The 25,826-nt window shown below is 35.0% G+C and overlaps 1 protein-coding gene across 17 annotated transcripts in view; it reads left to right on the top strand.

Moving 5' to 3' along the window:
* Window positions 1-25,826, top strand: part of ICE2 (interactor of little elongation complex ELL subunit 2) — a 73,299-nt gene that overhangs the window by 5,497 nt on the left and 41,976 nt on the right. For 15 of the 17 annotated variants that reach the window (XM_082445704.1, XM_082445703.1, XM_082445708.1 and 12 more), the window contains 6 exons: window positions 4,080-4,341; window positions 5,282-5,401; window positions 19,733-19,870; window positions 21,001-21,117; window positions 21,290-21,449; window positions 22,421-22,602. In XM_082445704.1, coding sequence (XP_082301830.1) covers window positions 4,080-4,341; window positions 5,282-5,401; window positions 19,733-19,870; window positions 21,001-21,117; window positions 21,290-21,449; window positions 22,421-22,602 — 979 coding nt within the window. The remainder of the gene's footprint in view (window positions 1-4,079; window positions 4,342-5,281; window positions 5,402-19,732; window positions 19,871-21,000; window positions 21,118-21,289; window positions 21,450-22,420; window positions 22,603-25,826) is intronic. The other 2 variants (XM_082445701.1, XM_082445702.1) reach the window with 1 other exon arrangement.

Here is a 25,826-nt window from a genome sequence, read left to right as displayed (position 1 = left end):
CACTTGTTTTTCTTTAGATTTCTATATAGCACAAAATAATTTGTTAGTATAATACACCTTTTAGCATAGAAGAAATAAAGACACAAGTCATTGATTTCATATGTTTCTAGTCTTTTTTGCTAACCTTTAGTTTTATTATAGTAAGAATGGATTTTCAGACTATATTAAATTACCACAGTTTTCTTGATGAAAAAACTAGGAAGAAAAAAGCAAAAAAAGACTCGGAAGAATGTAAATTTATTAGCCCTAATTTTGTATTTTGTGTTCTATAAATAACATATTTGGGAAAATATTGATACCTCTAATTATGCTACTTTCAACAATATGAGGTTTTTATTCAACCCTTTTCCCTCCACTAAAAGGTAAATATTTGCCTTTTTAAAAATTAGTTTCTGGGGACTTCGCTGGTGGTGCAGTGGTTGGGAATCCACCTGCCAATGCAGGGGAAAGGGGTTCGAACCCTGGTTCAGGAAGATCCCACATGCTGCAGAGCAACTAAGCCTGTGCGCCACAACTACTGAGCCTGTGCTCTAGAGCCCATGAGCCACAACTGCTGAGCCCACGTGCCACAACTACTGAAGCCCATGTGCCTAGAGCCCGTGCTCTGCAACGAAGAGAAGACACCGCAATGAGAAGCTTGCACACTGCAGCAAAGAGTGGCCCCCGCTCGCTGCAACTAGAGAAAGCCTGCGTGCATCAACGAAGACCCAATGCAGCCAAAATTTAAAAAAAAAAAAAAAATTAGTTTCTGTTTATAGATATTTATAACTGAGTTTTAAGCCAACAAAGGGGAAAGAAGCTTCAAATACACAAAAAAGAAAAAAGAAATTTTAACATGTTTAATGTATATAAGTAAATCAAATTCAGGAGGTACAGGTAGACTTTAGATGGAGGCTAGAAGTACCATTTCCAAATGCTACTTAAAGAAGCTACCCAAACCAGGAGACTTAAAGCATAGAAATGAAAACTTTTGAATTCTGTCTTTTTTTTACTGAAAGTAAAAAAGGAGAGTGGGTAGTTGACAAAATGAAGGGAGAAAACTTCAAACCATCAACTTAAATAAAATATAATGCTGTAAATGTGGATAGAAAAACCCCATCAGATGCTTTTGGCTTGCACCCTGATGAAGATTTTGACAGCGCTGCACACAGAAATGATCTTGATGTGCTGCCGTTTCATTCTTTGCTGAATGTAGCCAATTTAAACTGCTAGAATTTCTTGACATTCCTACTCTGGCATATCTGAGTCAGCATCTTGTTGCTGCAGCAGCTTAATTAAATTTGCCAGTTTGTGTCACAAGGACAGACATGTTCTCATATTCAGAGAGACAGCTGTGAAGCAGTATTGTTAAGAATTGCGGACACAATACTGTGAGGTTTGAATAGCTCTCAAGACATTTTCTACTGAGAAATCAATTTGCTGTAATACATTTCTCCCAAGATCAGCAGTTAATATTCATTTTGTTAACCTAAAATATGCTTATTTTTATGCAGTTATTGGAGAAACTTTAGTAGCTAAGTGTGTCTTCTTTCACTTGTATTATTTTCAGAGCCAATCTAAGCATCCTTATTTTAATTTCCAAAATTCTTTTTCCATTTACTAACCTGCTCTCTTGATTAGTTCTCCATCCAGAGTTTAGCTCTAAAAGAGTAATCTTGAATATTTTGCCTTATTTGAGGGCTCTAAGTCTTTTTTTAAAGAATTTTGGAATTTTTCCCATATTTATTCTAATATTTTAACGTTGATCTAAAACAGATTAATGGTAGTTTTGGATGGGACTTAACTCACCCTTTGTCCAGACACGGATCTAGATTGGCAATTCCCAGACTTACCAGGCTGAAACTCTCCCACTTTGCATAACAAATGTTTATAAGAAGTAAGAAATCTTGTTTACTATGAATTAAAATTCATAGATATTAGTAGCCATAGACATAATATTTTAAAATAATGCTCTAGATATATAAATGTGAAATAAAAGGAAAATAATTTATATTATGCATTGTAATAGATACTACTGCACTAGAAGATATAATGAAGTAGTCGGATGCACCAGCTAACATGACTAAGATTGGATTTAAGAGAAGTAAGATAAACTATACCATAAAAAAAATCATAGAAATAAAAGAGTAAAATGTGTTGTTAGGATAAGTAATAACAGACCACACTTATTTGTATATGATAAGAGAAAGCTTGAAATGACCTTTGAAAGTTGTGCAGGACACTACGATACATTACAGAAATCTAGTGTTCCTCACCTCTAAATGCCTTTAATTTTTTATTTTTAAATAAATAAATATATTTATTTATTTTTGGCTGCATTGGGTCTTCGTTGCTGTGTGCAGGCTTTTCTCTAGTTGCGGCGAGCGAGGGCTACATTTCGTTGCGGTGTGCGGGCTTCTCGTTGCGGTGGTTTCTCTTGTTGCGGAGCACGGGCTCTAGGCGTGCTGGCTTTAGTAGTTGTGGCACGAGGGCTCAGTAGCTGTGGCTCTCGGGCTCTAGAGCGCAGGCTCAGTAGTTGTGGCACATGGACTTAGTTGCTCAGCAGCATGTGGGATCTTCCTGGACCAGGGCTCGAACCCGTGTCTCCTGGATTGGCAGGCAGATTCTTAACCATTGCACCACCAGGGAAGCCCTAAATGCCTTTAATTCTATTTTGGACAACCTAGATGCACCCACAGGCTTCCGGAATGCCCTGAGGGAATTAATACTGTTATGACTGAGAACCACTGCTCTGGATATTTCTTTCCCCTCCCCTTTCTTCCTCTTCATCCCTGATTTCTGTGTCCTTAGGATTTTTCTCAGTCACCTATTCAATATGTTCAGTTTGGAAACCTCAGATCACCATAGTCATATTGTATTGGTGTTCATATTTACTTCTCTTTCTTCCCCATTCGTTTGTCTGATCCACTTGATTGTAAGGTCCTAGAGGGTAGAGGCTGTATTGTGCTCAGTGTTGGTCGTATGTCCAGTACCCAGCATAGGGCTGGCACATGGTAGTCACTCAAAATATTAATGAATCGAGGAATGAAGAATGAATCAACAGACATTTATCCTTTCATTAGTTTCCCTTCCTTTTTGGTTATTGTCGTTTAGTTTGGAGCCAGATCATTACTGTGGTGGAAATTAAAGTTGTAGAGGCTAAGGAAATGTAGTTTCGTGTGTGTGTGTGTGGTGTGTGTGTGTGTGTGTGTGTACTTTAAGACTTTCTTATGAAAAATGTAGATTATAACACTGAATAGCAGCAATAGAGACAGATTATGTACAAGATAAGAAATTTGTATTCATATACCTTAATTGGGGTAGTAAGGTGATTTTTTTTTTTTAAATTGGGGGTAGCATTTCATAAACAGATAGGGTAACAGGTTCTCTAGCTACTCACCACTTTTTCCTGTAGTGTATTTCATTATAGATGTGCCAAGATTTCTCTTTTATATCTATACAAAACATAAAGACATTTCCATAGACTCAGCCACGTGCATGAGTGATAGAGGATTATACAACTTTTCTCAAACCACTGTTGTTTCCATAAAATATATCACAGAGTGTTGGGATTTTCTTTTTAATTCTTGAGATAATTAAAGCAGAGGAAACCAGAAAATTTAGAATCTCAATGAATTTATGAACTTCAAGTTTGTGACCCCATCATATCCTGCTCTTAGTGGCTTTTGTTCACCGCATTAGCTGATATATCTTATTGAAGAATTTAGGTATTAAAAAACAACTTGAATTGTAATAAAATGTAAACACAAAATACCTGCATATATAACTAGCAAGAGTGATTTACCCCTCTTCAATAAAGGGAGGAAGCTTCCAAATTGAATAACTTGTCTAAGGATTTTGCCTCTTCCTCTCCATCAGGTAATTGAAGGTAAACTTGTAATGTGATCCTATCCTGCAGAATACTTAATTTATACTAAATGGCTAAACATCAAAATGCAGGTGGCAGAGTTAGATAATAATCCAGAATTTACTCTGTTAATCACTCTATATTCTCCCTGGTGATTGAGAATCATGAAGTTTCATGATAGTAATCTTCATGTGAAAAGCACATATTTGTAAATTGTATTTTTTTTTCCCAGACGTATAGGAGAAAATTTGAATGCCTCAGCAAGTTCTGTAGAAACTGAGCCGGCAGTTAGTTCAGCAACTCAAGCAAAGGAAAAAGTGAAAACCACAGTTGGAATGGTTCTTCTTCCAAAACCAAGAGTTCCTTATCCTCGTTTCTCTCGTTTCTCACAGAGAGAACAGAGGAATTATGTGGATTTGTTGGTTAAATATGCAAAAATCCCTGCGAGTTCCAAAGCTGTTGGAATAAATAAAAATGACTACTTGCAGTACTTGGTATGTATTCTGTTCTTCAGCGTCAGTTAAAAAATATTTAAAAGTTAGGAAATATTTGAAGTTTGCTTTTATGTTTTTAGGTGCAATCACATTAATAAAAATGGAAACTATAAGGAGTTTAATTGACAGAACATTGGTGCTTTAATTCTATTGTTTCTGTTATAGTTGAGGCATTTTGCTCTAGTTCTGAGTATATTTCACCCCAGTTCATATTACGTACTAGCAGTAGAACTTTACCTTGCTCCTTGAACCACTTTAAAATTTTTGTTAATTATTACTTTAATTAAGTAGTTTCCAAATTCTCGATTAGGTAAGTGATGCTGTGCTGAATATCATTGTTGCAAACTCTTTGTTCATATCTATGATTGTTTCCTTAAGATAAATTCTTAAAAATATAATTAGCAGATCAAAAACTATACATGTTTTTAAGGCTTTGATCTGCAGTTACACACGAGTAAGTTGTTCTGAAAAAAACTTTAAACCAATTTGTATGTACCACTACTGTATGAAGGTTTTTTTCAAAATATCCTCACTAATAATGAACATTACTTTTTTTGCCTCTAATTTGATATGGAAAAAATGGCAATCTCTTGTTTTATATTAACTTACAGTGGTTACTAATGAAAGTAAGCATTTTCCATGTGTTTATAAGCCATTTCTAATTCTTTTGTAACTTGCATATTTATATGTTTACTTATTTTTCCATTTGGGTGTTTGTCCTTTTTATGTTAAGAGCGTTTTATAAAATGAACTTATTAATTCCTGATCATATATTGTAGCATTAGTCATTAGCTTTTCTCTTTTTGTGGAGTGAACTTTTTTGTGATTTCTGCTTTGGACATGATACTTTAAGTCCAAATGATTAGTGCAGCGATTGAGAAGTGATTGTTTTTAACCAAGCTTCTTATTCTAAGGTATGTCTACTTTTTTTCAAAATCAGGATATGAAAAAACATGTGAATGAAGAAGTTACAGAATTCCTAAAATTTTTGCAGAATTCTGCAAAGAAATGTGCACAGGATTATAATATGCTTTCTGATAACGCTCGTCTCTTCACAGAGGTAAAAAAAAAAAATCACATTTACTTAAACTGCCAAGTAATACGCAATAGCAGCATTTTAAAATGTGTGATGATTTTCCAAAAACACACGTTAATATTGTCAAATTAGAGACCAAATTGTATGTAGGTCTTTTATTCATCATGTATTTAAATAATAGAAATACTGACACCTCAAAATCAGGTACTATAGTATATTCATGTTTTTTTCTTTTAATGATCTAACTACTGTATTTGAGTTATATTTTACTCATATGAATGGTTTGATCTGATGCACTGATTTCCCTTGCGAGAGAATGGGGTTTAAGGAGCTATCTTGGTCCTTAAAAATCTGTATGGTCCTTTAGAACCTAGTCATATAAATTTATATTCACTATTTTCATGGTAACCAGCCACCGGATGATAAATTTCATCAAATAATTTTTTGATACTTAAATTATTCATGCAGATTTATTTTTTAATTTTTTTTGAGGGCAATTATCATTTATTTTTTTAATACATCTTTACTGGAGTATAATTGCTTCACAATACTGTGTATGTTTCTGTTGTACAACACAGTGAACCAGCCATATGCATACATATATCCCCATATCCCCTCCTTCTTGAGCCTCCCTCCCACCCGCCCTATCCCACCCCTCTAGGCTGTCGCAAAGCACCGAGCTTATCTCCCTGTGCTATGCTGCTGCTTCCCACTAACTATCTGTTTCATGCATGTTTATTAACAAAGCATGTAAATCCTCCCATCATGTAGTAGGCGTAGGAAAAATTTAGAGTACACTACTTGAATAGTAACTTAATAGTAGAGTTGTAGTAGAATCCATCTAGAAACACCAACACCAGTCTGAATTTTTTTTTAAGCCTTTAAAACTAGTCAGGGCTTCCCTGGTGGCACAGTGGTTAAGAATCTGCCTGCCAATGCAAGGGACACAGGTTCGAGCCCTGGCCCGGGAAGATCCCACATGCCGTGGAGCAACTAAGCCCGTGCACCACAACTACTGAGCGTGAGCTCTAGAGCCCGCAGGCCACAACTACTGAAGCCTGCGCGCCTAGAGCCCGTGCTCCACAACAAGAGAAGCCAGCTCAATGAGAAGCCCTCACACCACAACAAAGAGTAGCGCCCGCTCACGGCAACTAGAGAAAGCCCGCGCACAGCAACAAAGACCCAACACAGCCAAAAATAAATAAATAAATAAATAAATTTTAAAAATTAAAAAAATAAACCATACATGATAAAATTGATAAATTTGAAATAAATTAATAAAACTACTCACTGTACAAAACAATGTGATATACTTAGTAGTATTGAACCCTACACTTAAAAATGGTTAAGATAGTAGGTTTTAAGGGTATTTTAGCACAACTTTTTAAAAAACTGCTCATTATAAATTGGAGGACAGCAGAGGGTATTAGTTCTACTTTAAAACAAACACTTTTTTAAGGTGAAATTTTGTTGTTAATATGAACCAGAAGAATGAATCTTCTAAATCAAAGGCAGAATTTCATTTTTCTCTGAACCTATGTATGATATACTTAAACAGAGTGTCATATTACTCCATATGTGAAAGGCACTGTAGCTGTTCCTATTTTAATAGTGTTGGTGAAAGGACCACAATGACAGTTTTAAAACATAAATCACATCCCCTCATTTTGCTGGTTTCAAATGGCTTCTCATCTCACTCAGGAAGAGACAGTCTTTAGAAAGTTCTGCAGTGCCCTACCTGATCCCGCCTCCTCACCACCACCACCCCAAGCCTGCTTCATCTCCTGCGTGTTCCTCTCAGTTACTCCATTCCAGCCTCCTGGGCTCTTTGTGTCTCTTGAATACATCAAGCACGGTTCTGCCTTAAGGCCATTGGCTGTTCCCATCTTTCTGGCAAGCTGTTCCCCAGATACCTGCATGGATTAGTTCCTTGATTCCTTTAAGTCTCTCTCTGTTCAGATGCCAGCTATCACTGAGGATACTCCTAATTACCGTATAAAAAGTAGCATCACCCTCAGCGTTTCCTTTACCATGTTTTGTTTATCGTCTTTCTCCCTAACACTTGGATGTAAGTACTGTTTGCGTGCTGGGGTGTTCCCAGTCACTGGAATAATGCCTGGCACACAGTAAGTGCTCAGTATAATTACTTGTTAAGTGAATATAAAACTGTTTATGAACAGAGTACATTATTTGATGGCTAGAAATCAGCATTAGGTCTTGCTTTTTAGCCAGGTTGACTTGGCAGCACATTGTCTTATTACACTTTACATCTTACCCCAAAGACTCACTGATATTTTTCTAATCTTTTTATTGTTTTAAAATTTTAATTTTATATTATGAAATGTATTAGTATGTATAATATTAACATTAATATGTTAATGTTAATATATATAATATTAACATAATATATAATATAATATATTAATATATATAATATATATTAATATATAATATTAACATTAATAAATCTTTATTGTTTTAAAATTTTAATTTTATATTATGAAATGTATTAATATGTATAATATTAACATTAATATTTTTATACATTAATATGTATATTATAATATTTCATAATATGTATGAAATGTATATTATGAAATATATTTAAATACTATGAAAAAGTATTTAGAACAAATATGTACGGCTTAACAAATAATTATATAGTGAACACCTATGTAACTCTCTTCCAAGTCAAGAAATAAAACATTACCAGTAACCTAGAAGGCCCCTGTATATCCCTCCTAGATAATAACATTTTCCCTTGTTGAAGAAATAATCACTGTGCCAAGTTTGGTTTGATAATTTCCATACCTTTAAAAAAAATTTTTTTTTGGTAATTCAAGTTTTCTTTTGCCTGTGTTTGAATTTTATGTGAATTCTTTTGCTCTTTTATGTGAACAGAATTCTTCCTTTACTCAATAGTGTGTTTGTGAGATTCATATGTATGTATGTGTGTAGTTGTATTTCATTCATTTTTATTTCTGTACATGTATAAGTAAACTGGTTTATTCTGTTGATCAAAATCTGGGCTGTTTCCAGTTTTGAGCTATTCTAAGCAGTGCCCCTATGAAAATTCTCATACATGTCTCTTGCTGCACATGTACACATGTATCTACTGGGTATATGACTAGGAATGAAATTGTTGGGTTATAGAGTGTGCATATCTTCAACTTCAATAGATAATGTTAGACTGTTTTCCAAAGTGGTTATGCCACTTTACATTGTACCCAGCAGTGTTTGAGAGGTTTTTACTCCATATCGTCAACAATTGATACTTACTGTCATTGTAGTTTTAACCAGTCTAGAGGATAGGGTGCTATATTTATAAGACTGTATACCTTTTCCTAAGTTTCTTGGTCATTTCCTGTGAATTGAGTGTTCAAGTTTTGCCCTTTATTCTACTTGATTTTCCATCTTTTTGTTACTGATATGTGGGAGGTTTTGTATATCCTAAATACGAAAGTTTTATGGGTTGTACAGTAGTCCCCCCCTTAATCTTGGTTTTGCTTTACTCCGTGTCAGTTACCCACAAATGGAAATTCCAGAAATACTTCATCACACACCATTCTGAGTAGTGTGATGAAGTCTCTCACCATCCCGCTCCACCCCACCCACAATGTGAATTATCCTTTTGTCTAGTATATCCCACCCATTAATCTCTTAGTAGCCACCTTGGTTATCAGATGGACTTTCAAGGTATCACAGTGCTTGTGTTCAAGTCACCCTCATTTTACTTGATAATGGCTCCAAAGTGCAAGAGTAGCGATGCTGGCAGTTTGGGTATGCCAAAAAGAAGCCGCAAAGTGTTTCCTTTCAGTGAAAAGGTGAAAGTTCTCAATTTAGTAAGGAAAAAACAAAAATCATATGCTGCAGTTACTAAGATCTGCAGTAAGAACGAATCTTCTATCCATGAAATTATAATGGAGGAAAAAGAAATTCATGTTCTGCTGTCACACCTCAAACTGCAAAAGTTACAGCCGCAGCGCATGATAAGTGCTTAGTTAAGATTGAAAAGACATTAAATTTGTAAGATATTTTGAGAGAGAGAGAGAAAGTTGCCACATTCATATAACTTATTACAATATTGCTATAATTGTTCTGTTTTTATTTTATTATTATTGTTGCTAATCTCTTACTGTGCCTAATTTTTAAATTAAACTTTATCGTAGGTATGTATGAATAGGAAATGATATTCAGTCTTATCCACGATTTCAGACATCCACTGAGGGTCTTGGAATATATCCCCCATGGATAAGGGAGACTACTGTATACATTGGGAGTTTTTTCTTTTATTTGATAAAACAGGTTTTTTAATCTAGAAGTTCCCCCTCCATATTTTTTTTCCTTTAACTTTATCTTTTCAAGAACCTGGGTCATTTGACCTTTAAAGTTTCCCACAGTCTATATTTTGATAATTATATATTCATGATGATGCTCAACATGTTCTTTTTTCCTCTATATTTCTTACAAATTGTGAACTGGATTCAGAAGCTTGATCAGAATTATAGTCTTGCCAAAGGGTTTGAACATATAGATGGTGGTGTATTCTTTAATCAGGTGGCACATAATGTCTGATTGTTTTTTGTGATGTTAGTAGCTATTGATGCTTAATGCCAGATTTATTCATTCACTGGGGTTTTCAAAATTGTAAGATTCTAATTGCATCATTTATTTTTATTCATTAGTTGGAATAATTTTATTAAGATATGTTTTTCCTCATCTACTGTTTGGCTTCCCATTTCATGTAGCAGAAAAAGTCCTAGATTCTTTATATACCAGTTTTGAAAAAATTAATTGGTTCCTTCTTATTTTACAATGGTCATCACTGTTTTTAAAAAAATATTATTATTGAATCATGAAGTTAAACATATTTGATGTGTTTTAGTCCACTACTGTTATCCTTTTTGAAACTCAGATAATACCAACTTTGACCAGTGATGGGGTCTTCATGCTGGCTTTTGAGTCCTTTTGTGTCACTCTAGGAGTCTTTGAGGCTTATTTTGTACATTTCCTATCCCAGCCCTGGAAACAGCTATTTTCTAGAGCCTTTGTTTCTTTTAGTGTGAAATGGCATTTCAAGACTACAGTCTGGGCACTGGGGATGCTCACTGCACCTGAGTTGATCAGTGTTTATGAGACTGTTTCAGGAGATGGAGCTAGAAAAAGTACGTTTAAAGAAAAAATGACCATGTGTCTCGTTTGCTTTATCCCACATGATACTCACAACAGCCTCAGAATAATAATACAATGCCACCAATCAATAGACTTTCTGAAAATAGTTTGAAAAAAGTTTTTCATATGTTCTCACCATTCTCCCCTACTTTTTTTAGTACTGCATTTATATTGTTAGAACATGTAGCCATTACGTACTAAATAAACTCTCTCTCTTTTTTTAAAGTATAGTTGATTTACAATGGTGTGTTAATTACTGCTGTACAGCAAAGTGATTCAGTTATACATTTTTTACATTCTTTTTTTTAATATATTCTTTTCCATTATGGTTTATCATAGGATATTGAATATAGTTCTCTGTGCTATACAGTAGGACCTTGTTGTTTATCCATTCTATATATAAAAGCTTACAGCTGCTAATCTCAACCTCCCACTCCATCCCTCCCCCAACCTCCTCCCCCTTGGCAACCACCACTCTGTTCTCTATGTCTGTGATTCTGTTTCTGTTTCATAGATTGCTTCATTTGTGTCATAGTTTAGATTCCACATATAAGTGATATCATATGGTATTTGTCTTTCTCTTTCTGACTTACTTCACTTAGTATGATAATCTCTAGTTGCATCCATGTTGCTGCAAGTGGCATTATTTTGTTCTTTTTTATGGCTGAGTAGTATTCCATTGTATATATGTACCACATCTTCTTTATCCATTCATCTGTTGGTGGACATTTAGGTTGTTTCCATGTCTTGGCTACTGTGAATAGTGCTGCTATGAATATAGGGATGCATGTATCTTTTTGAATTATAGTTTTGTCTGGATATGTGCCCAGAAGTGGGATTGCTGGCTGATATGGTAATTCTAGTTTTAGTTTTCTGAGAAACCTCTCTACTGTTTTCTTTTTTTCTTTTTTTTTTTTTAATATTTATTTATTTATTTTGGCTACACTGGGTCTTAGTTGTGGCACGTGGGATCTTCGTTGCAGCATGTGGAATCTTTTAGTTGCAGCATGCGGACTCTTAGTTGCGGCATGTGAACTCTTAGCTGCGGCATCCATGTGGGATCTAGTTCCCTGACCAGGGATCGAACCTGGGCCCCGCCACACATTGGGAGCTCAGAGTCTTACCCATTGGATCACCAAGGAAGTCCCTCCCTACTGTTTTCCACAGTGGCTGCACCAACTTACATTCCCACCAGCAGTGTAGGAGGGTTCCCTTTTTTCCACACCCTCTCCAGCATTTGTTGTTTGCAGATTTTTTAAAGATGGCCTTTCTGACCAATGTGGGTGGTACCTCATTGTAGTTTTGATTTGCATTTCTCTTATAATTAGCAGTGTTGACCATCTTTTCATGTGCCTATTGGCCATCTGTATTTCTTCTTTGGAGAAATGTTTATTTAGGTCTTCTGCCCATTTTTGGATTGGCTTGTTTGTTTTTTTGTTGTTGAGTTGTATGAGCTGTTTGTATATTTTGGAAATTAGGCCCTTGTTGGTCACATTGTTTGCAAATATTTTCTCCCATTCCATACGTTGTCTTTTGATTATGTTCATGGTTTCCTTTGCTGTGCAAAAGTTTATAGATTTGATTAGGTCCCATTTGTTTATTTTTGTTTTTATTACTATTGCCTTGGGAGACTGACCTAAGAAAACATTGGTACAATTTATGTCAGAGAATGTTTTGCCTATGTTCTCTTCTAGGCATGAACTCTCCCTTTTTAATCCACATTTAACTTTAAATCAATTTTACTGAGGTAAAATTTACATACAATAAGCATCAATTTTAAGTGCGTCTCAGTGAGTCTTCCTGTGTAACCATGACCCCACCCGTGATATGGAGTATTTCTTTTTCTTTTCTTTTTTTTATAATTTTTTATTTTTTTAATGTATTTTATTTTATTATTATTTTTTTTAATTTTATTTATTTTTGGCTGTGTTGGGTCTTTGTTGCAGCGAGCGGGGGCTTCTCTTGTTGTGGAGCATGGGCTCTTGGCACGTGGGCTTCAGTAGTTGCAGCACGCGGGCCCTAGAGCACACGGGCTTCAGTAGTTATGGCGCGTGGTCTGTAGGGTGCGTGGGCTTCAGTAGTTGTGGTGCGCGGGCTCAGTAGTTGTGGCTCGCGGGCTCTAAAGCACAGGCTCAGTAGTTGTGGCGCACGGACTTAGTTCCTCCGCATCACATGGGATCTTCCCAGACCGGGGATCGAACCCATGTCCCCTGCATTGGCAGGTGGATTCTTAACCACTGTGCCACCAGGGAAGTCCCGATATGGAGTATTTCTATCACACTAAAAAGATCTCTGTGCCTCTTTCCATCCATGGCCCTAGGAAACCACTGATTTGCTTTCTGTCACCATAGATTAGATTTGCCTTTTCTGGAGTTTTATAAAAATTGAATCACACACAGTGTACTCTTTTGTGTCTGACTTCTTTTAGTCAGCGTTTTTGAGATTCATCCACATTGATGCAAGTATCCATAATGTATTCCTTTTTATTCCTTTTTGTTTTATTGTATGATTATACCAAAATTGGTTTACCAATTCAACTGTTGATGGGCAGTTGTGTTATTCCCAGTTTGGGGCAATTTTGAATAAAGCTATTAAGAACATTCTTGTACAAGATTTTTGGGGGACATATATTTGCATTTTCTTGGGTATATAACTAGGTATAGTATTTATAGATCATCTGGCAAGTGTACAAAGTTAAATTTTATTAGAAACTGCCAAGCTGTTTTCCATAGTGGATGTACCATTTTATACTCTTCGCCAACAGTGAATGTATAAGAGTTCCAGTTGTTCTCCACTTTAGCTAACACTTAACGTTGTTAATCTTTTTTAATTTTAGCCAACCTATGGTGTGTAGTAGTGTCTCATTATAGCTTTAGTTTGCATATCCCCAAAGAGCAGTGATGTTTGAACATCTTTTTTGTGTTTTTATTGGCTTTTGTGAAATGTCTGTTAACATCTTTTGCTAATTTTATTGGTTTTTATTTTTATTGATTTTTGAAAGTTCCTTATATATTCTGAATACAAGCCTGTTTTATATATATATATATATATATATATATATATATATATACACACACACACATATATATGTGTATGTATGTATGTATGTATATATATATATATATATATATATATATATATATATATAGTTTTCTCCCAGTTTGTGACATGCTTTTTAATTTTTTTAATAGTCTCTCAAAAAACAGAATTTTAATTTTAATGAAGTCTAATTTTTGCAAGTGTTTTATGGTTGGTGCTTGTATGTGTTCTAGCATAGAAATATTTGCCAACCCCAAGTGGTTCTTATCCGAGGTCACTTTTACTCCTTTACCCTGTGCCCACTCCCCACGCAGGGGACTTCAGCAGTGTCTGGAGATATTTTTGATGGTCACAACTGGCAGAGAATTACTCGTATCTAGTGACTAAAGGCCAGGGATGCTGTTAAACATCCTACAATGTATATAATATCCCCCACAGCAAAGAATTATGGAGCCTCAAAGGTCAGTAGTGCTTGTGTTGAGAAACCCTGATCTAGAGGTTTTATAGTTTTAACTTTTATGTGAATGTGTATATGTTAATTTCAAGTTATTTTTTTTGTGCAAGATGTGAGGTTGGGGTCAAAGTTTATTTTCCTTTCATCTGGATATCTCGTTGTTCAAGCATAGTGATTCTGCCTCCTACCAGACATATGGTAATGTCTAGAAATATTTTGGGTTCTCATAACTGAGGAAGGAGTGCTTCTGGCATCTAGTGGGTAGAGCCAAGAATGTTGTTAAATATCCTGCAATGTAAAGGTTGGCCCCCCCAACACAAAGAATTATCTGGTCTAAAACGTCAATAGTGCCAATGTTGAGAAATTGTTTCACACTATTGGTTGAAAAAGCTATTTTTTCCCCTCATTAAATTGCCTTTTCACCAATGATGTGTGGGTCAATTTCATGACTCTAGTCTGTTTCATTAATCTATACTTCTGTCTTTATGCCAATACCACCATGTCTTGTAGTGGAAGACTACAAGAAACCATCTGGTGGAAATCCTACAACTTTGTTCTTTTTTAAAATTGTTTTGGCTTTTATTGGTTCTTTGCATTTCCATGAAAACTTTGGAATCAGCTTGTCAATTTCTAGAAAAAAACTAAGTGGGACTTTAATTGGGATTGCTTTGAATCTATAGAACTTATATTAAAGTTCTATAGATTCTATAGAACTATAGAAATAATTTGTAATTATGGAAACAAATACCTCTTAAAATGATGTTTAGCTAGAGTGCCTTTTTAAATAAGATCTGACCATCTCTTGCCTATTAATTAAAAAGTTGAGTCATTTACATTCATTGTGATAATTTATGTATATAAACCTGTTTATGATTTCTCTTTGTTTTTTTCTAAACTTCTTTCTTTGACTTCTTTTGAGGGGGTTGACTTTTTCCCCCTTCTTTTTTCCCTCTCTATTGATTAGGAATTTATACATTGTTGTTGTTGTTGTTGTTCTTAGTGGTTACTCTTGAATTTTCACAATGAATTTTTTCCTTATTGAATTACCTTGTCACCATTGACCTATGGGTAAATTTCTCAACTCTATTTAGTTCTATTAACCTATACATCTACAGAGACCATAGAGCATTTTGACTTTCATCACATCCCTCCTCATTGATACTATTGTTTTAATGCTGTCTCTTTTTTAAACCTACCTACATTATTATTTTATATGAACAATGTTTGTCTTCATTTATCTACAAATTTGGACCTTTTTTTGCCTTTCCATCTCTTCTTTTCAAATCTACATTCTGAAATCCTCTTCATTTTTCCTGAAATGTTATATGTTCTAGATGTTCCTTTGGTGAAGGTCTCTTGGTGATGAACAATCTTCTTTTTTGTTTACCTGGAAATATTTTTATTTTGTTCTCATTCTAATACGATAGTTTTGCTCCATACATAGTTCTAAGTTGACAGTTTGTTTTATTTCTCAGCGTTTGACGATATAATTCTACTTTTTCTGGCTCATGTATTATTATTGAAAAGTGTATTGTTTGTTTAATTGTCATTTCTTTTAGGGAATCTGCCTTTTCTTTCTGACCGCTCTTAATTTTTGGTGTATTACAGTTTCATTACAATGTACTTTATTAGAATAAAATTCTACTTGTTTCATTGTGTGTCTTGTATCTGTAGATTCAAATCCATCATCAGTTCTTGAAAATTCTCAGTCATTTTCAATTATTGCTTCTTTTTTGTTTTCCCAACTCTCTTTCTGGAATTCCCAAACTTCCTAGGTTTCAGTCTGTCTTCCATTTCTCTTTTTTTGGTGTGGTAAAATATATATAACATAAAATTTACCATTTTAACCGTTTTTAAGGATAGTTCAATGGCATTAAATACTTGCGCACTGTTGTAAGTGGATTTTCATCATCCATTCCCAAACTTTTCCATCGTCCCAAACTGAAACTCTATATTCATTAAATAATAACTCATCATTCCCTCTTCCCCCCAGTCCCTGACAACCACCATTCAATTTTTTATTTCTATGAATTTAACTTCACTAGGTACTTTATATAAGTGGAGTCATTTCAATATTTGTCCTTTTGTGATTGGCTTATTTTACTTAGCATAATGTCTTCAAGATTCACCCATGTTATAGCATGTGTCAATATCCTTCCCTTTTTTAAAAATAATTTTTAATTATGGTAAAATACACATAACAAAATTTACTGTCTTAACCATTTTTATTATTTTTTTAATAGATTTTATTGATTTATTTATTTTTGGCTGCACTGGGTCTTCATTGCTGCACACCGGCTTTCTCTAGTTGCGGCTAGCGGGGGCTACTCTTTGTTGTGATGTGTGGGCTTCTCATTGCGATGGCTTCTCTTGTTGCAGACCACGGGTTCTAGGTGTGTGGGCTTCAGTCGTTGTGGCACGTAGGCTTCAGTAGTTGTTGCTCGCAGGCTTTAGAGCACAGGCTCAGTAGTTGTGGTGCACAGGCTTAGTTGTTCCGTGGCATGTGGAATCTTCCTGGACCAGGGATCAAAGCTGTGTCCCCTGCATTGGCAGGTGGATTCTTAACCACTGCGCCACCAGGGAAGCCCCTTAGCCCCTTTTAAATGTGCAGTTCTATAGTATTAAGTATGTTCATATTGTAGTATAGCCAATTTCCAGAACTCTTCATCTTGTAAAACTGAGACTCTATACCTGTTTCTGAACTGTTTCTATTCACAACACTTCTGACACCAAATATGTGGGATTTTTCCCCCATGCCAACCAGTTCTCCAGCTCTCCAGACAGTAGGCCTAGGGTTTCCATGCCCCATCCCTACCTGAGTTAAATAATTAGGTAGAATGGCTTACAGAACTCAGGAAAGCACTTTACTTGCTATTTCCAGTTTATTATAAAGAATACAACTTGGGAACAGCCAAATGGAAGAGAGAGATGCGTAGGGCAAGGTATGGGGGAAGAGGCACAGAGCTTCCATGCCCTTTCCAGGTACACTGCCCTCCCAGCACCTCCATGTGTTCACCAACCCAGCTCTCCAAATGCCATTGTTAAGGGGAGTTTTATGGAGATTTCATTTAGTGAGCATGCTTGATTAAATCATTGGCTGCTGGTGATTAGCTATCTATGGGCCTTTTGTCATCTAATTAGCATAAAAAAGACATTCTTATCACTTAGGGGATTCCAAGAATTTTAGGAGCTGTGTGTCAGGAACCAGGGACAAACACGAAATATTTATTTATTATTGTGCCACTCACCATGCTACTTTCTGTCTCTGAATTTGTCTACTGTAGGTACCCCCATATAAGTGGAATCATGTAGTATTTGTTTTTTTGTGACCGGCTTATTTTACTTAGCATAATGTCTTCAAGATTCATACATGTTCTAGCATGTGGCATAATTTCCTTCCTTTTTAAGGCTGAATATTCCATTGTATGTATATGGACATTTTGTTTATCCATTCATCCATTGATGGACATTTGATTTGCTTCCACCTTTTGGCTGTTGTGAATAATGCTACTGTGAACATGGTTGTACAGGTATCTGTTCAAATCTCTGCTTTTCAAGCCTTAAATGTAGGGCTCTCCTGTTCAGCTCCCAGCCTGATCTTAGAACTGGTTGAGGCATTTGCCCTCAAGCCACTTCACCTTCCATGGGTTTTCTTACTGCTCACTGCTCCTGTTTCTCCTCATTCTAGATGTCTGATGTTTATTTATTTATTTATGGTCCTTGGAGATTCTCCTCGCTTTTACTGAGCCCAGCAATGCATGAAAATTGTTAGTTGTCATTTATCCAGCATCTAGTGTTGTTTGGATAGGAGTGCTCTTCAAGGTACCTACTTTACCATATTGACAAAAGCAGTATCTGTTTAATTTTAAGCTTCAAACATGTATGAAAACATATTGTATTTTCTCTTTCTGGAGCATAGTTATTTTCATCTTTCTTTGTAAATGATGCATGTGTTTTGGTTTGCATGTGTTTTGGTGTTTTAACTTTCAAGATACTTTGAGTGTTAAATAACGTTCGGGAGTGGGTGATGATGGGGAACAGCCTGAATCTCTTAACCGCCTTTGTTCACTCTAAGCAGTTTTTCCAACATAAGTCAATTACTAATTAAAAATTTTTAATTAAATATATTAAATAATGATCCTTTAGTTACTTAATATCTACCAGTTGTGAAATACCTTTAATACTATGTAGTGTATCTGAGTATAGGTATAAAACTGTCTTAGATTTTCCCTTGAATTTTTCTCTTGCCATAATTACTGAGCTAAGTGAAACTCACTTAAAAAGCACTGTAACATCTAGCATAATTTTACCAAGAAAGATGTGCTGATAAATATCTAACCAGAGTAGTCTATATGTCACATAGTTCTTATATATTGCTTTCCTTTGCATGTTCAGATTTTTGTAATGACTTCTATAGGATAGGAATATTAGGGGTGAAAGTTGACTAATATTATAAATGAGGAGCAAAGATATTATGCAGATCCGAGTTTGCAGTTTACTAGGGTTTCTAAGAGCAAACAGAACTTCTCCATATTAACCTATATCTGCCTTAATTGCAAGTAATATCCTGATTAAATATTAAGGTCATTATTGAAAAGCATAGAATTGAGGGGGGAAATGTGAAAGATAATAGAGAGGATTAAAGAAAGAGAGAAGAGGATATGAAACTATAGATAAAAAGATGTACTGGAGTAATGTTATTGATTTGTAACTTGACACACTTTATAAATATCTGAAGGGAAAGAGGGTGTAAGATATAAAAATATGCTTATTGCTAAAAGCTTTTGTGATATAAACTATATTCTAAAAGGTTCAGATTAAGGTTCATTGAGAGAAGAAGAGAAAACACATACATTTGGCCCTCCGTATCCGTGGGTTCTACATCAGTGGATATGGAGGGCTGACGGTACTATACCATTTCATATAAGGGATTTGAGCATCCTTGGATTTTGGTATCCATGGGGGATTCCAGAGATGCAAGGGACAACTGTATCTTAGAAGATAATGTAGTATGTATGGTTTTATAACTCCCCTACCCGCTCCAAAACTGCTGTGCTTCTTTGAGTTGTTTACATGTTATCACATGCTTGGGTGAAACGGTGAATTTTTCTTCCTCATTACATTTCCTGGTAAGTCATTAATATTTTGAGAACATTTTGGAGAGAAGAAAATACTAAATACTCCATCATTTGAAGTAGTTATAAAATTTCTCATTTATTTTTTAGATTGAAGGTTAGAATGACCTGTAAGATAACTACTTCATTAATTCATTGTGCTTGGGGATCTTTTTAGGGTATTAAACTTACTTATTTCTAATCATTCATGTAACTGCTTTTATTCCCATAAAGTGTGTTAAAATTTTCACGTGGCTTTATTTCTTTGACAGTCTCTTAAATAGCAGAGAAAATATGATGTGTCTTCTCTAACTTTAAATTTTATTACAGTTGCTAATTTTAGTATTATTAAACATCAATGTTTTAAGAAATTAGGTTAAAAAGAATTGTTACGAAAAATAAGAGTTTAAATCAAGTAAGGAATATACAGTATTCCTGGACTGTTAGAAGTTCGGTGAATGAAATGAGGCTCATATTTGAAATGAATAATTATTTAGTCACATGTAACTAAGTTATTTTTGTTGCATTATTAGAGAAGTACAAAAAAATGAATTTCTCTTAATTTTTATTTTTTAGCAAATTTTAAAAGCTTGTATTGAACAAGTGAAAAAGTATCCAGAATTCTATACTCTCCATGAAGTCACCAGCTTAATGGGATTCTTCCCATTCAGAATAGAGATGGGATTAAAGTTAGAAAAAACTCTTCTCGCATTGGTAAGGTTTACCATAAGAAAATAAAAATAAACTTATTTTTGTCTGAAACATCATCTGTATTTCACACAGAAGCATAATTTAGATATATTTCAGTATTTATGTTTAAATTTTGAGCAGTAACGAGATATAATTTTTAAAATACGCAATACAAATGTGTCCCCTTTTATTGTATGACTAGCATTACTTGATGTTTTTAAAAATATCACTACCGGAGACTTCCCTGGTGGTCCAGTGGTTAAGACTCTGCACTCCCAGTGCAGGGGGCCTGGGTTCAATCCCTGGTCAGGGAACCAAATCCCACATGCCGCAACGAAGATCCCGCGTGCCATCAGCTAAGACCCAGTGCAGCCAAATAAATAAATAAATAAATAAATATTTAAAGAAAAAGTTAAAAAAAAAAATCACTACCAATTTTTTTCTTGATTTTCTTTTCTTAGTTTCCATCTCTTTTATGTTTCTGAATACAAGCAGAAAACCCCTTTTCTTTTAAGGGGATTTTACTCAAAATCATATTGGAAGTATGTGTGTGTAAAGAAGATATTTTAGAGTTTCTCTTATAACCTGCTATGACTTGTACTTCATAAAATGAGAGGTTAGAATTTAAAATCACAGGGAAAATTTCACAGCACCCTTATCTTGGACCCTTTTTTAAAAAAAAACCTGTATGGGGGACTTCCCTGGTGGTACAATGGTTAAGAATCCGCCTTCCAGTGCAGGGGACGCAGGTTTGATCCCTGGTCGGGAAACTAAGATCCCACATGCCGCAGGGCACCTAAGCCCACATGCCACAACTACAGAGCCCACACACCCCAACTATAGAGCCCACGTGCTCTGTAGCCCGTGCGCCACAACTAGAGAGCGTGCGCACCACAACGAAAGATCCCGCGTGACCCAGCTAAGACCCAGTGCAACCAAAAATAAATAAATAAATAAAATCTTAAAAAAAAAAAAACTATATGGTGGTTGTCAAGTAAAAACATTAAGGTCTTGTCTTAAGAAGGCTCTAAATTTGATATTTGCATTTAGTACAATGAATTTTAAGTTATAAGTTTCATATGATGAAAAGATACTTCAGGAAAAAAATACATCAAGATTTCTGCAATAAAACAGTCATTGTTTTTCTTATTTAGGGCAGTGTAAAATACGTGAAAACAGTATTTCCCTCAATGCCTGCAAAGTTGCAGCTGTCAAAAGATAACATACCTACCACTGAAACACCAGAACAAACAGCTGCAGCTATGCATTATGTAAGTAGTAAAGTGGTTTTGGATCTTCCCAAGCAATCTTCTGTACCTCATAAAGTACATGTAACCTGGTTGTTCTAAAGTACCCTTCCTGAATTTCTCCCTTCTTTTCATTATTTAATCAAAGAAGTTTCCAATAAGTGTAATCAATAACAAGTTTTATGTTGTTTTTCAGGACATTAGTAAAGACCCAAATGCAGAGAAGCTTGTTGCAAGATATCACCCTCAGATAGCTCTAACTAGTCAAGCATTATTTACCTTATTAAATAATCATGGACCAAGCTACAAGGAACAGTGGGAAATTCCAGTGTGTATTCAAGTAATACCTGTCGCAGGTTTGTGATTTGCCATGTCAAGTAACACTCTCAAAAGAGGAGTTGAAACAGTTCTATTTCAGCTGTCTAATTATAGGTGGTCATTTGTCAAATACAAAAAGCTAAGTTTTGATTTAAGGAGGATGTAAATTTGACAATTACATTCAGTAGAAGAACTTTTTAATATATAGTGCTAAGTATACAATTGACATTCATAAATGAGTTATTAGATTTACAGGACCTGTATGCATGCTGAGTGTGTGAGAAGTAGAGAAAAAATTATAGTTTAGGGTGGCCAAAGATACATGAAATGGTGAAGTTCTTCTGTCTTTCACTGAAATAAAAGGAATGTGATACTTTATTAGACAGCCTCAAATGGGTTAGTTTCCAGGGTTTATTTACTTACCTACTATTGGAATTCAGATTTAAATAAGTCTATACTTATAAATATAAGATAGTCTCTCTCTTAATGGTAAAATTAATATTTACACATAAATTCTGTACAAAATATTATTCCCCTTCTATTTTTGTTCATATTTAATAATTTTATCATATCTTTTAGAATTAATATTCTTGTATGTAATAACATAATTGGAGTAAATGAAGGACTATGTCTAAAAACAAAACTACAAATTAGAGTTAAATGTAATATATTCTCCGTGATAAACATTTTATCACTTTTTGAAAGTATAACCCAAGAGGAACCGAGTAATAATGACAGTAAAAGTATAACAATAAAAAACAGAAAATCTTTGTTTAAATTGTTAGAAAAAGAACATATTTTTCTTGCCAGTAAGAGTCTCTTGCCCTTAGATATCGAAGGGACTTTAAAAATCTTTTCATTCAAGGCACACATATGGGACATGTGCTTCCAGTTTCCTATCCTGTGTCTCTTTGTTTAGTAATTCTTCTGTTATACATCCTGGTTTTTGTTTTTTTTTTTTAATATGACTACTAGTAACTAATCACTCCCATTCTTTTTCTGTTTTAAGGTTCAAAACCAGTTAAAGTAATTTATATTAATTCACCACTTCCCCAAAAGAAAATGACAATGAGAGAGAGAAATCAAATCTTCCATGAAGTTCCCTTAAAATTCATGATGTCCAAAAACACAACTGTTCCAGTCTCTGCAGTATTTATGGACAAACCAGAAGATTATATATCTGAAATGGATGTATGTAATGCTTTCTTTTCTTTTCCTTAAGAGAATGTACTTGTTTATCCTTTTGAAGAATAACATTTTATGGCAAGTCTCTAAATCTGGTAGTTAAAAAGTACAGACTTTAGATTGAAACTTAAAATTGAACCCCACATGGATCTAGACTTTAGACAACTAATTTAACCTCCTTCAGCCTCAGTTTTCTTCTTTTATAAAAGAAAGATAATACCTACTTCATAAAATTACTGTCAGGATTAAGTTTGATATTTATACATAAGATGCTGAGCACAGTCTTTAGTAAGTATGTACTAAAAATTCAGTCAATAATGGTGATCATAGTGGTGATGGTTTTATTTAATTAGTCTCATTCGTATTCAAGAGTTTTTAAGTATGAAAAGGAACAGATGAGTTAGACTGGGGCAGAAAGAATTTGCCAGATTGTTAATCCTTTTTAGTGTATGCTTATTATCTGCGTGACCATAGGCAAACTACATAATCTCTTTGTGTCTAGTTTGCTCTGCCTGTAAGATGGGTATCATGATAACCTAACTCATAGAATTATTGGGGATTAAATGAGTTAATACACCTAAAGCATTTAGAACCATGCTTGGTACTCCATAAATACTAGCTTTTATTATTTTGTGTATTTTGAAATATTTTTCCTTGATCATTAGAGCAAGACATTCTGTTTATACAAAACTTTATTCATCCATTCCACAAATATTTATTGAGCAGATACAGTTCCATGCACTGAGGATACAGCAGTAAATAAAAATGAAGTCTCTTTTCTTTCAGAACTTACATTAGTGTCAGAGGGCACAGATAATTAAAACAGTATCAAAAAATCACGTATCGATAAATGCTCTGCTGAAAAATGGAGTAGGTTAAGGGGAAAGAGATGGGAATGGGATTCATGATCAGGAAGGCTTTTCCAAGGACAGGAAATTTGAACAGGGACTTGAATAAAGTGAGAGAGCAAACAAAATTAGAAAATAAAATAGAAAAATTTTTTCTTATTTACATATAAGAGCTCATACTATTTTAAGAATATTGGCCTTTTGTCTTTAATATTGGTTTATGTTTTTTTTGGTTTGCCATTTGCCTTTCAGTATTTTTATGATGTGTATGTCATAAAGCACTTCCAACTTAAGTTTTTTGGAGGTATTTTTGTTTTTTTGTTTTGTTTTACATTTTTAAATCTACCTAAAATTTATATTGGTGTGAGGTGAATGTCAGTAAGTAACAAGTGCTATGAAGAAAACATGAAGTAGGTTAAGAGGGATGAAAAGTGACGGAGTAACTTCTTTCAGTAATGGCAGACCAAGTAATTCGGGCCTTCCATTACTGATGACAACTAAAAAAAGCTGGACATGTTATGTAAGTTTATTTCTTAGAATCATCAAAGACCTAAGAAGATAGGGAGGACTTACAGGACTGAGATACTAAAGAAGACCAGAATCCAGGTTGGTAAGCCTGTCACTTAGGGTAGTTTTTGCCCTGAATGGTATTTGCCAGTTCTGAAGAGGCAACAGAAAATGTCCTTTTGGTAGCATCACAGGACTAGGGGGACAAAAGTCAGAGTTCAGTTTTCCACCATGAGCTTGGACCCTGCAGGGCTATACCCCAGGAGTAAGAGTGAACAAGAAATAAATCAGCTTTCTTGTAGATTGTATTCTGGGTTTTCAGGCCTTGAACTTGGATTCAGATGCTTTGGGATTGCTAGTGTCTCTAGATACCTAGCAAAAGCAAGTGAAAATAATTCTTAGAGGAACAGAATGTCATTTTGAGCCTCAAATTATTTCTACAAGTAAGTTTTTAAATATAGCATCTGGAAAACATTTAAAGATAACTAGACACTGGAGGAGTAAATAAAAATGAAGTTTCTTTTCATGTACTGGATACTCTGAGCAACAACCATCACAAACAATGACCAAAGAAATAGACTCACAGAAATGGATCCTAGAATTATCAGTCACAAACTATGAGCCAACTCTGTTTAATTATACAGCATGCAGGAAAATTAAAGCCATGCTTTAATTGGAAGGAATATGCCTTGCAATGCAGGGGACGTGGGTTCGATCCGTGGTCGGGGAACTAAGATCCCACATGCCGCGGGACAACTAAGCCCATGCTGCAACTACTGAGCTCGTGTGCCTCAACCAGAGAGCCCGCGTGCTGCAAACTAGAGCTCACATGCTCTGGAGCCCGTGCACCACAACTACAGAGCCCACACGCCCTGGATCCTGCACGCTACAGCTAGAGAGAGAAAACCTGCATGCCACAACTAGAGAGAAGCCCACACGCCGCAACTAGAGAGAAGCCCATGTGCTGCAATGAAGACCCGACGCAGCCAAATAAATAAATATTTATTTATTTTAAAAAAAAGTACAGTTAAGAATTCTGTAAAGGGGGTTATTAGCACATTAGATAAAACTAAAAAAAAAAAAAAACTGATAAGAGAATTAATAAACTGGAAGATGGGTCTGAAATGACTATAATGAAACAGGCAACAAAAAGAAAATACGGAGAATAGGGCAAGAGGTATAGAGAATGTAGTGAGGATGTCTAACATTTGTGTACTTGCACCCAAAAGGGAGGTGTAAAAGAGGTAATGGGACCAAACCATACTTGGAGACAAAGAAAAAACTCTTAAAAGCCACCAGAGAAACAAAAGGCACATTAGCTATAAAGGACTGAGAGTTAGACTGGCAAGTAACTTCTCAACAGCAACGATGGAAGCCAGAAGACATTGGGACAATATATTCTCCTGAGAGAAAGTAACCCTCTTACTAAAATTCTCTAACCAGTGAAATATCCTTAAATAATAAAAAATTAAGAAAAGATATTTTCAGATAAAAACTGAGTTTGCTACTAGCAGACCTCCTCTAATGGATGTTCTTCAGGCACAAGGAAAATTAATCCCAGGTGGAAAGAGGATGGTGAAAGATGCAAGAATGAATAAAGAATAACAAAAGTGAAAATAATGTGGATGGGCTCTAATTTGTAGGTGAGTGCAGGGGCACTTGGGAACTTAAATAGTTCTGAGATGACCTGGGTCCTAAGAACTCTAGAAACTAACCAGCCGAAGTTCCTTCCAAGACAAAAGCCTTGGCTCAGGAAAATTCACCAGTGGTAAAGTTCATATTGAGCAGAACAAGGACATTAAAGGTAAAGGAAAAATAAGTTTTCAGATAATTGTGGGAGAGGGAAATAGAGAAAGCAGATACCAGAATGTACTA

Source organism: Balaenoptera physalus (genome assembly GCF_965194825.1).
Source record: "Balaenoptera physalus genome assembly, chromosome: 2".
Taxonomy (NCBI): domain Eukaryota; kingdom Metazoa; phylum Chordata; class Mammalia; order Artiodactyla; family Balaenopteridae; genus Balaenoptera; species Balaenoptera physalus.
Note: the sequence above shows the minus strand (reverse complement) of the source record. Positions and strands in the feature narration are given on the sequence as shown.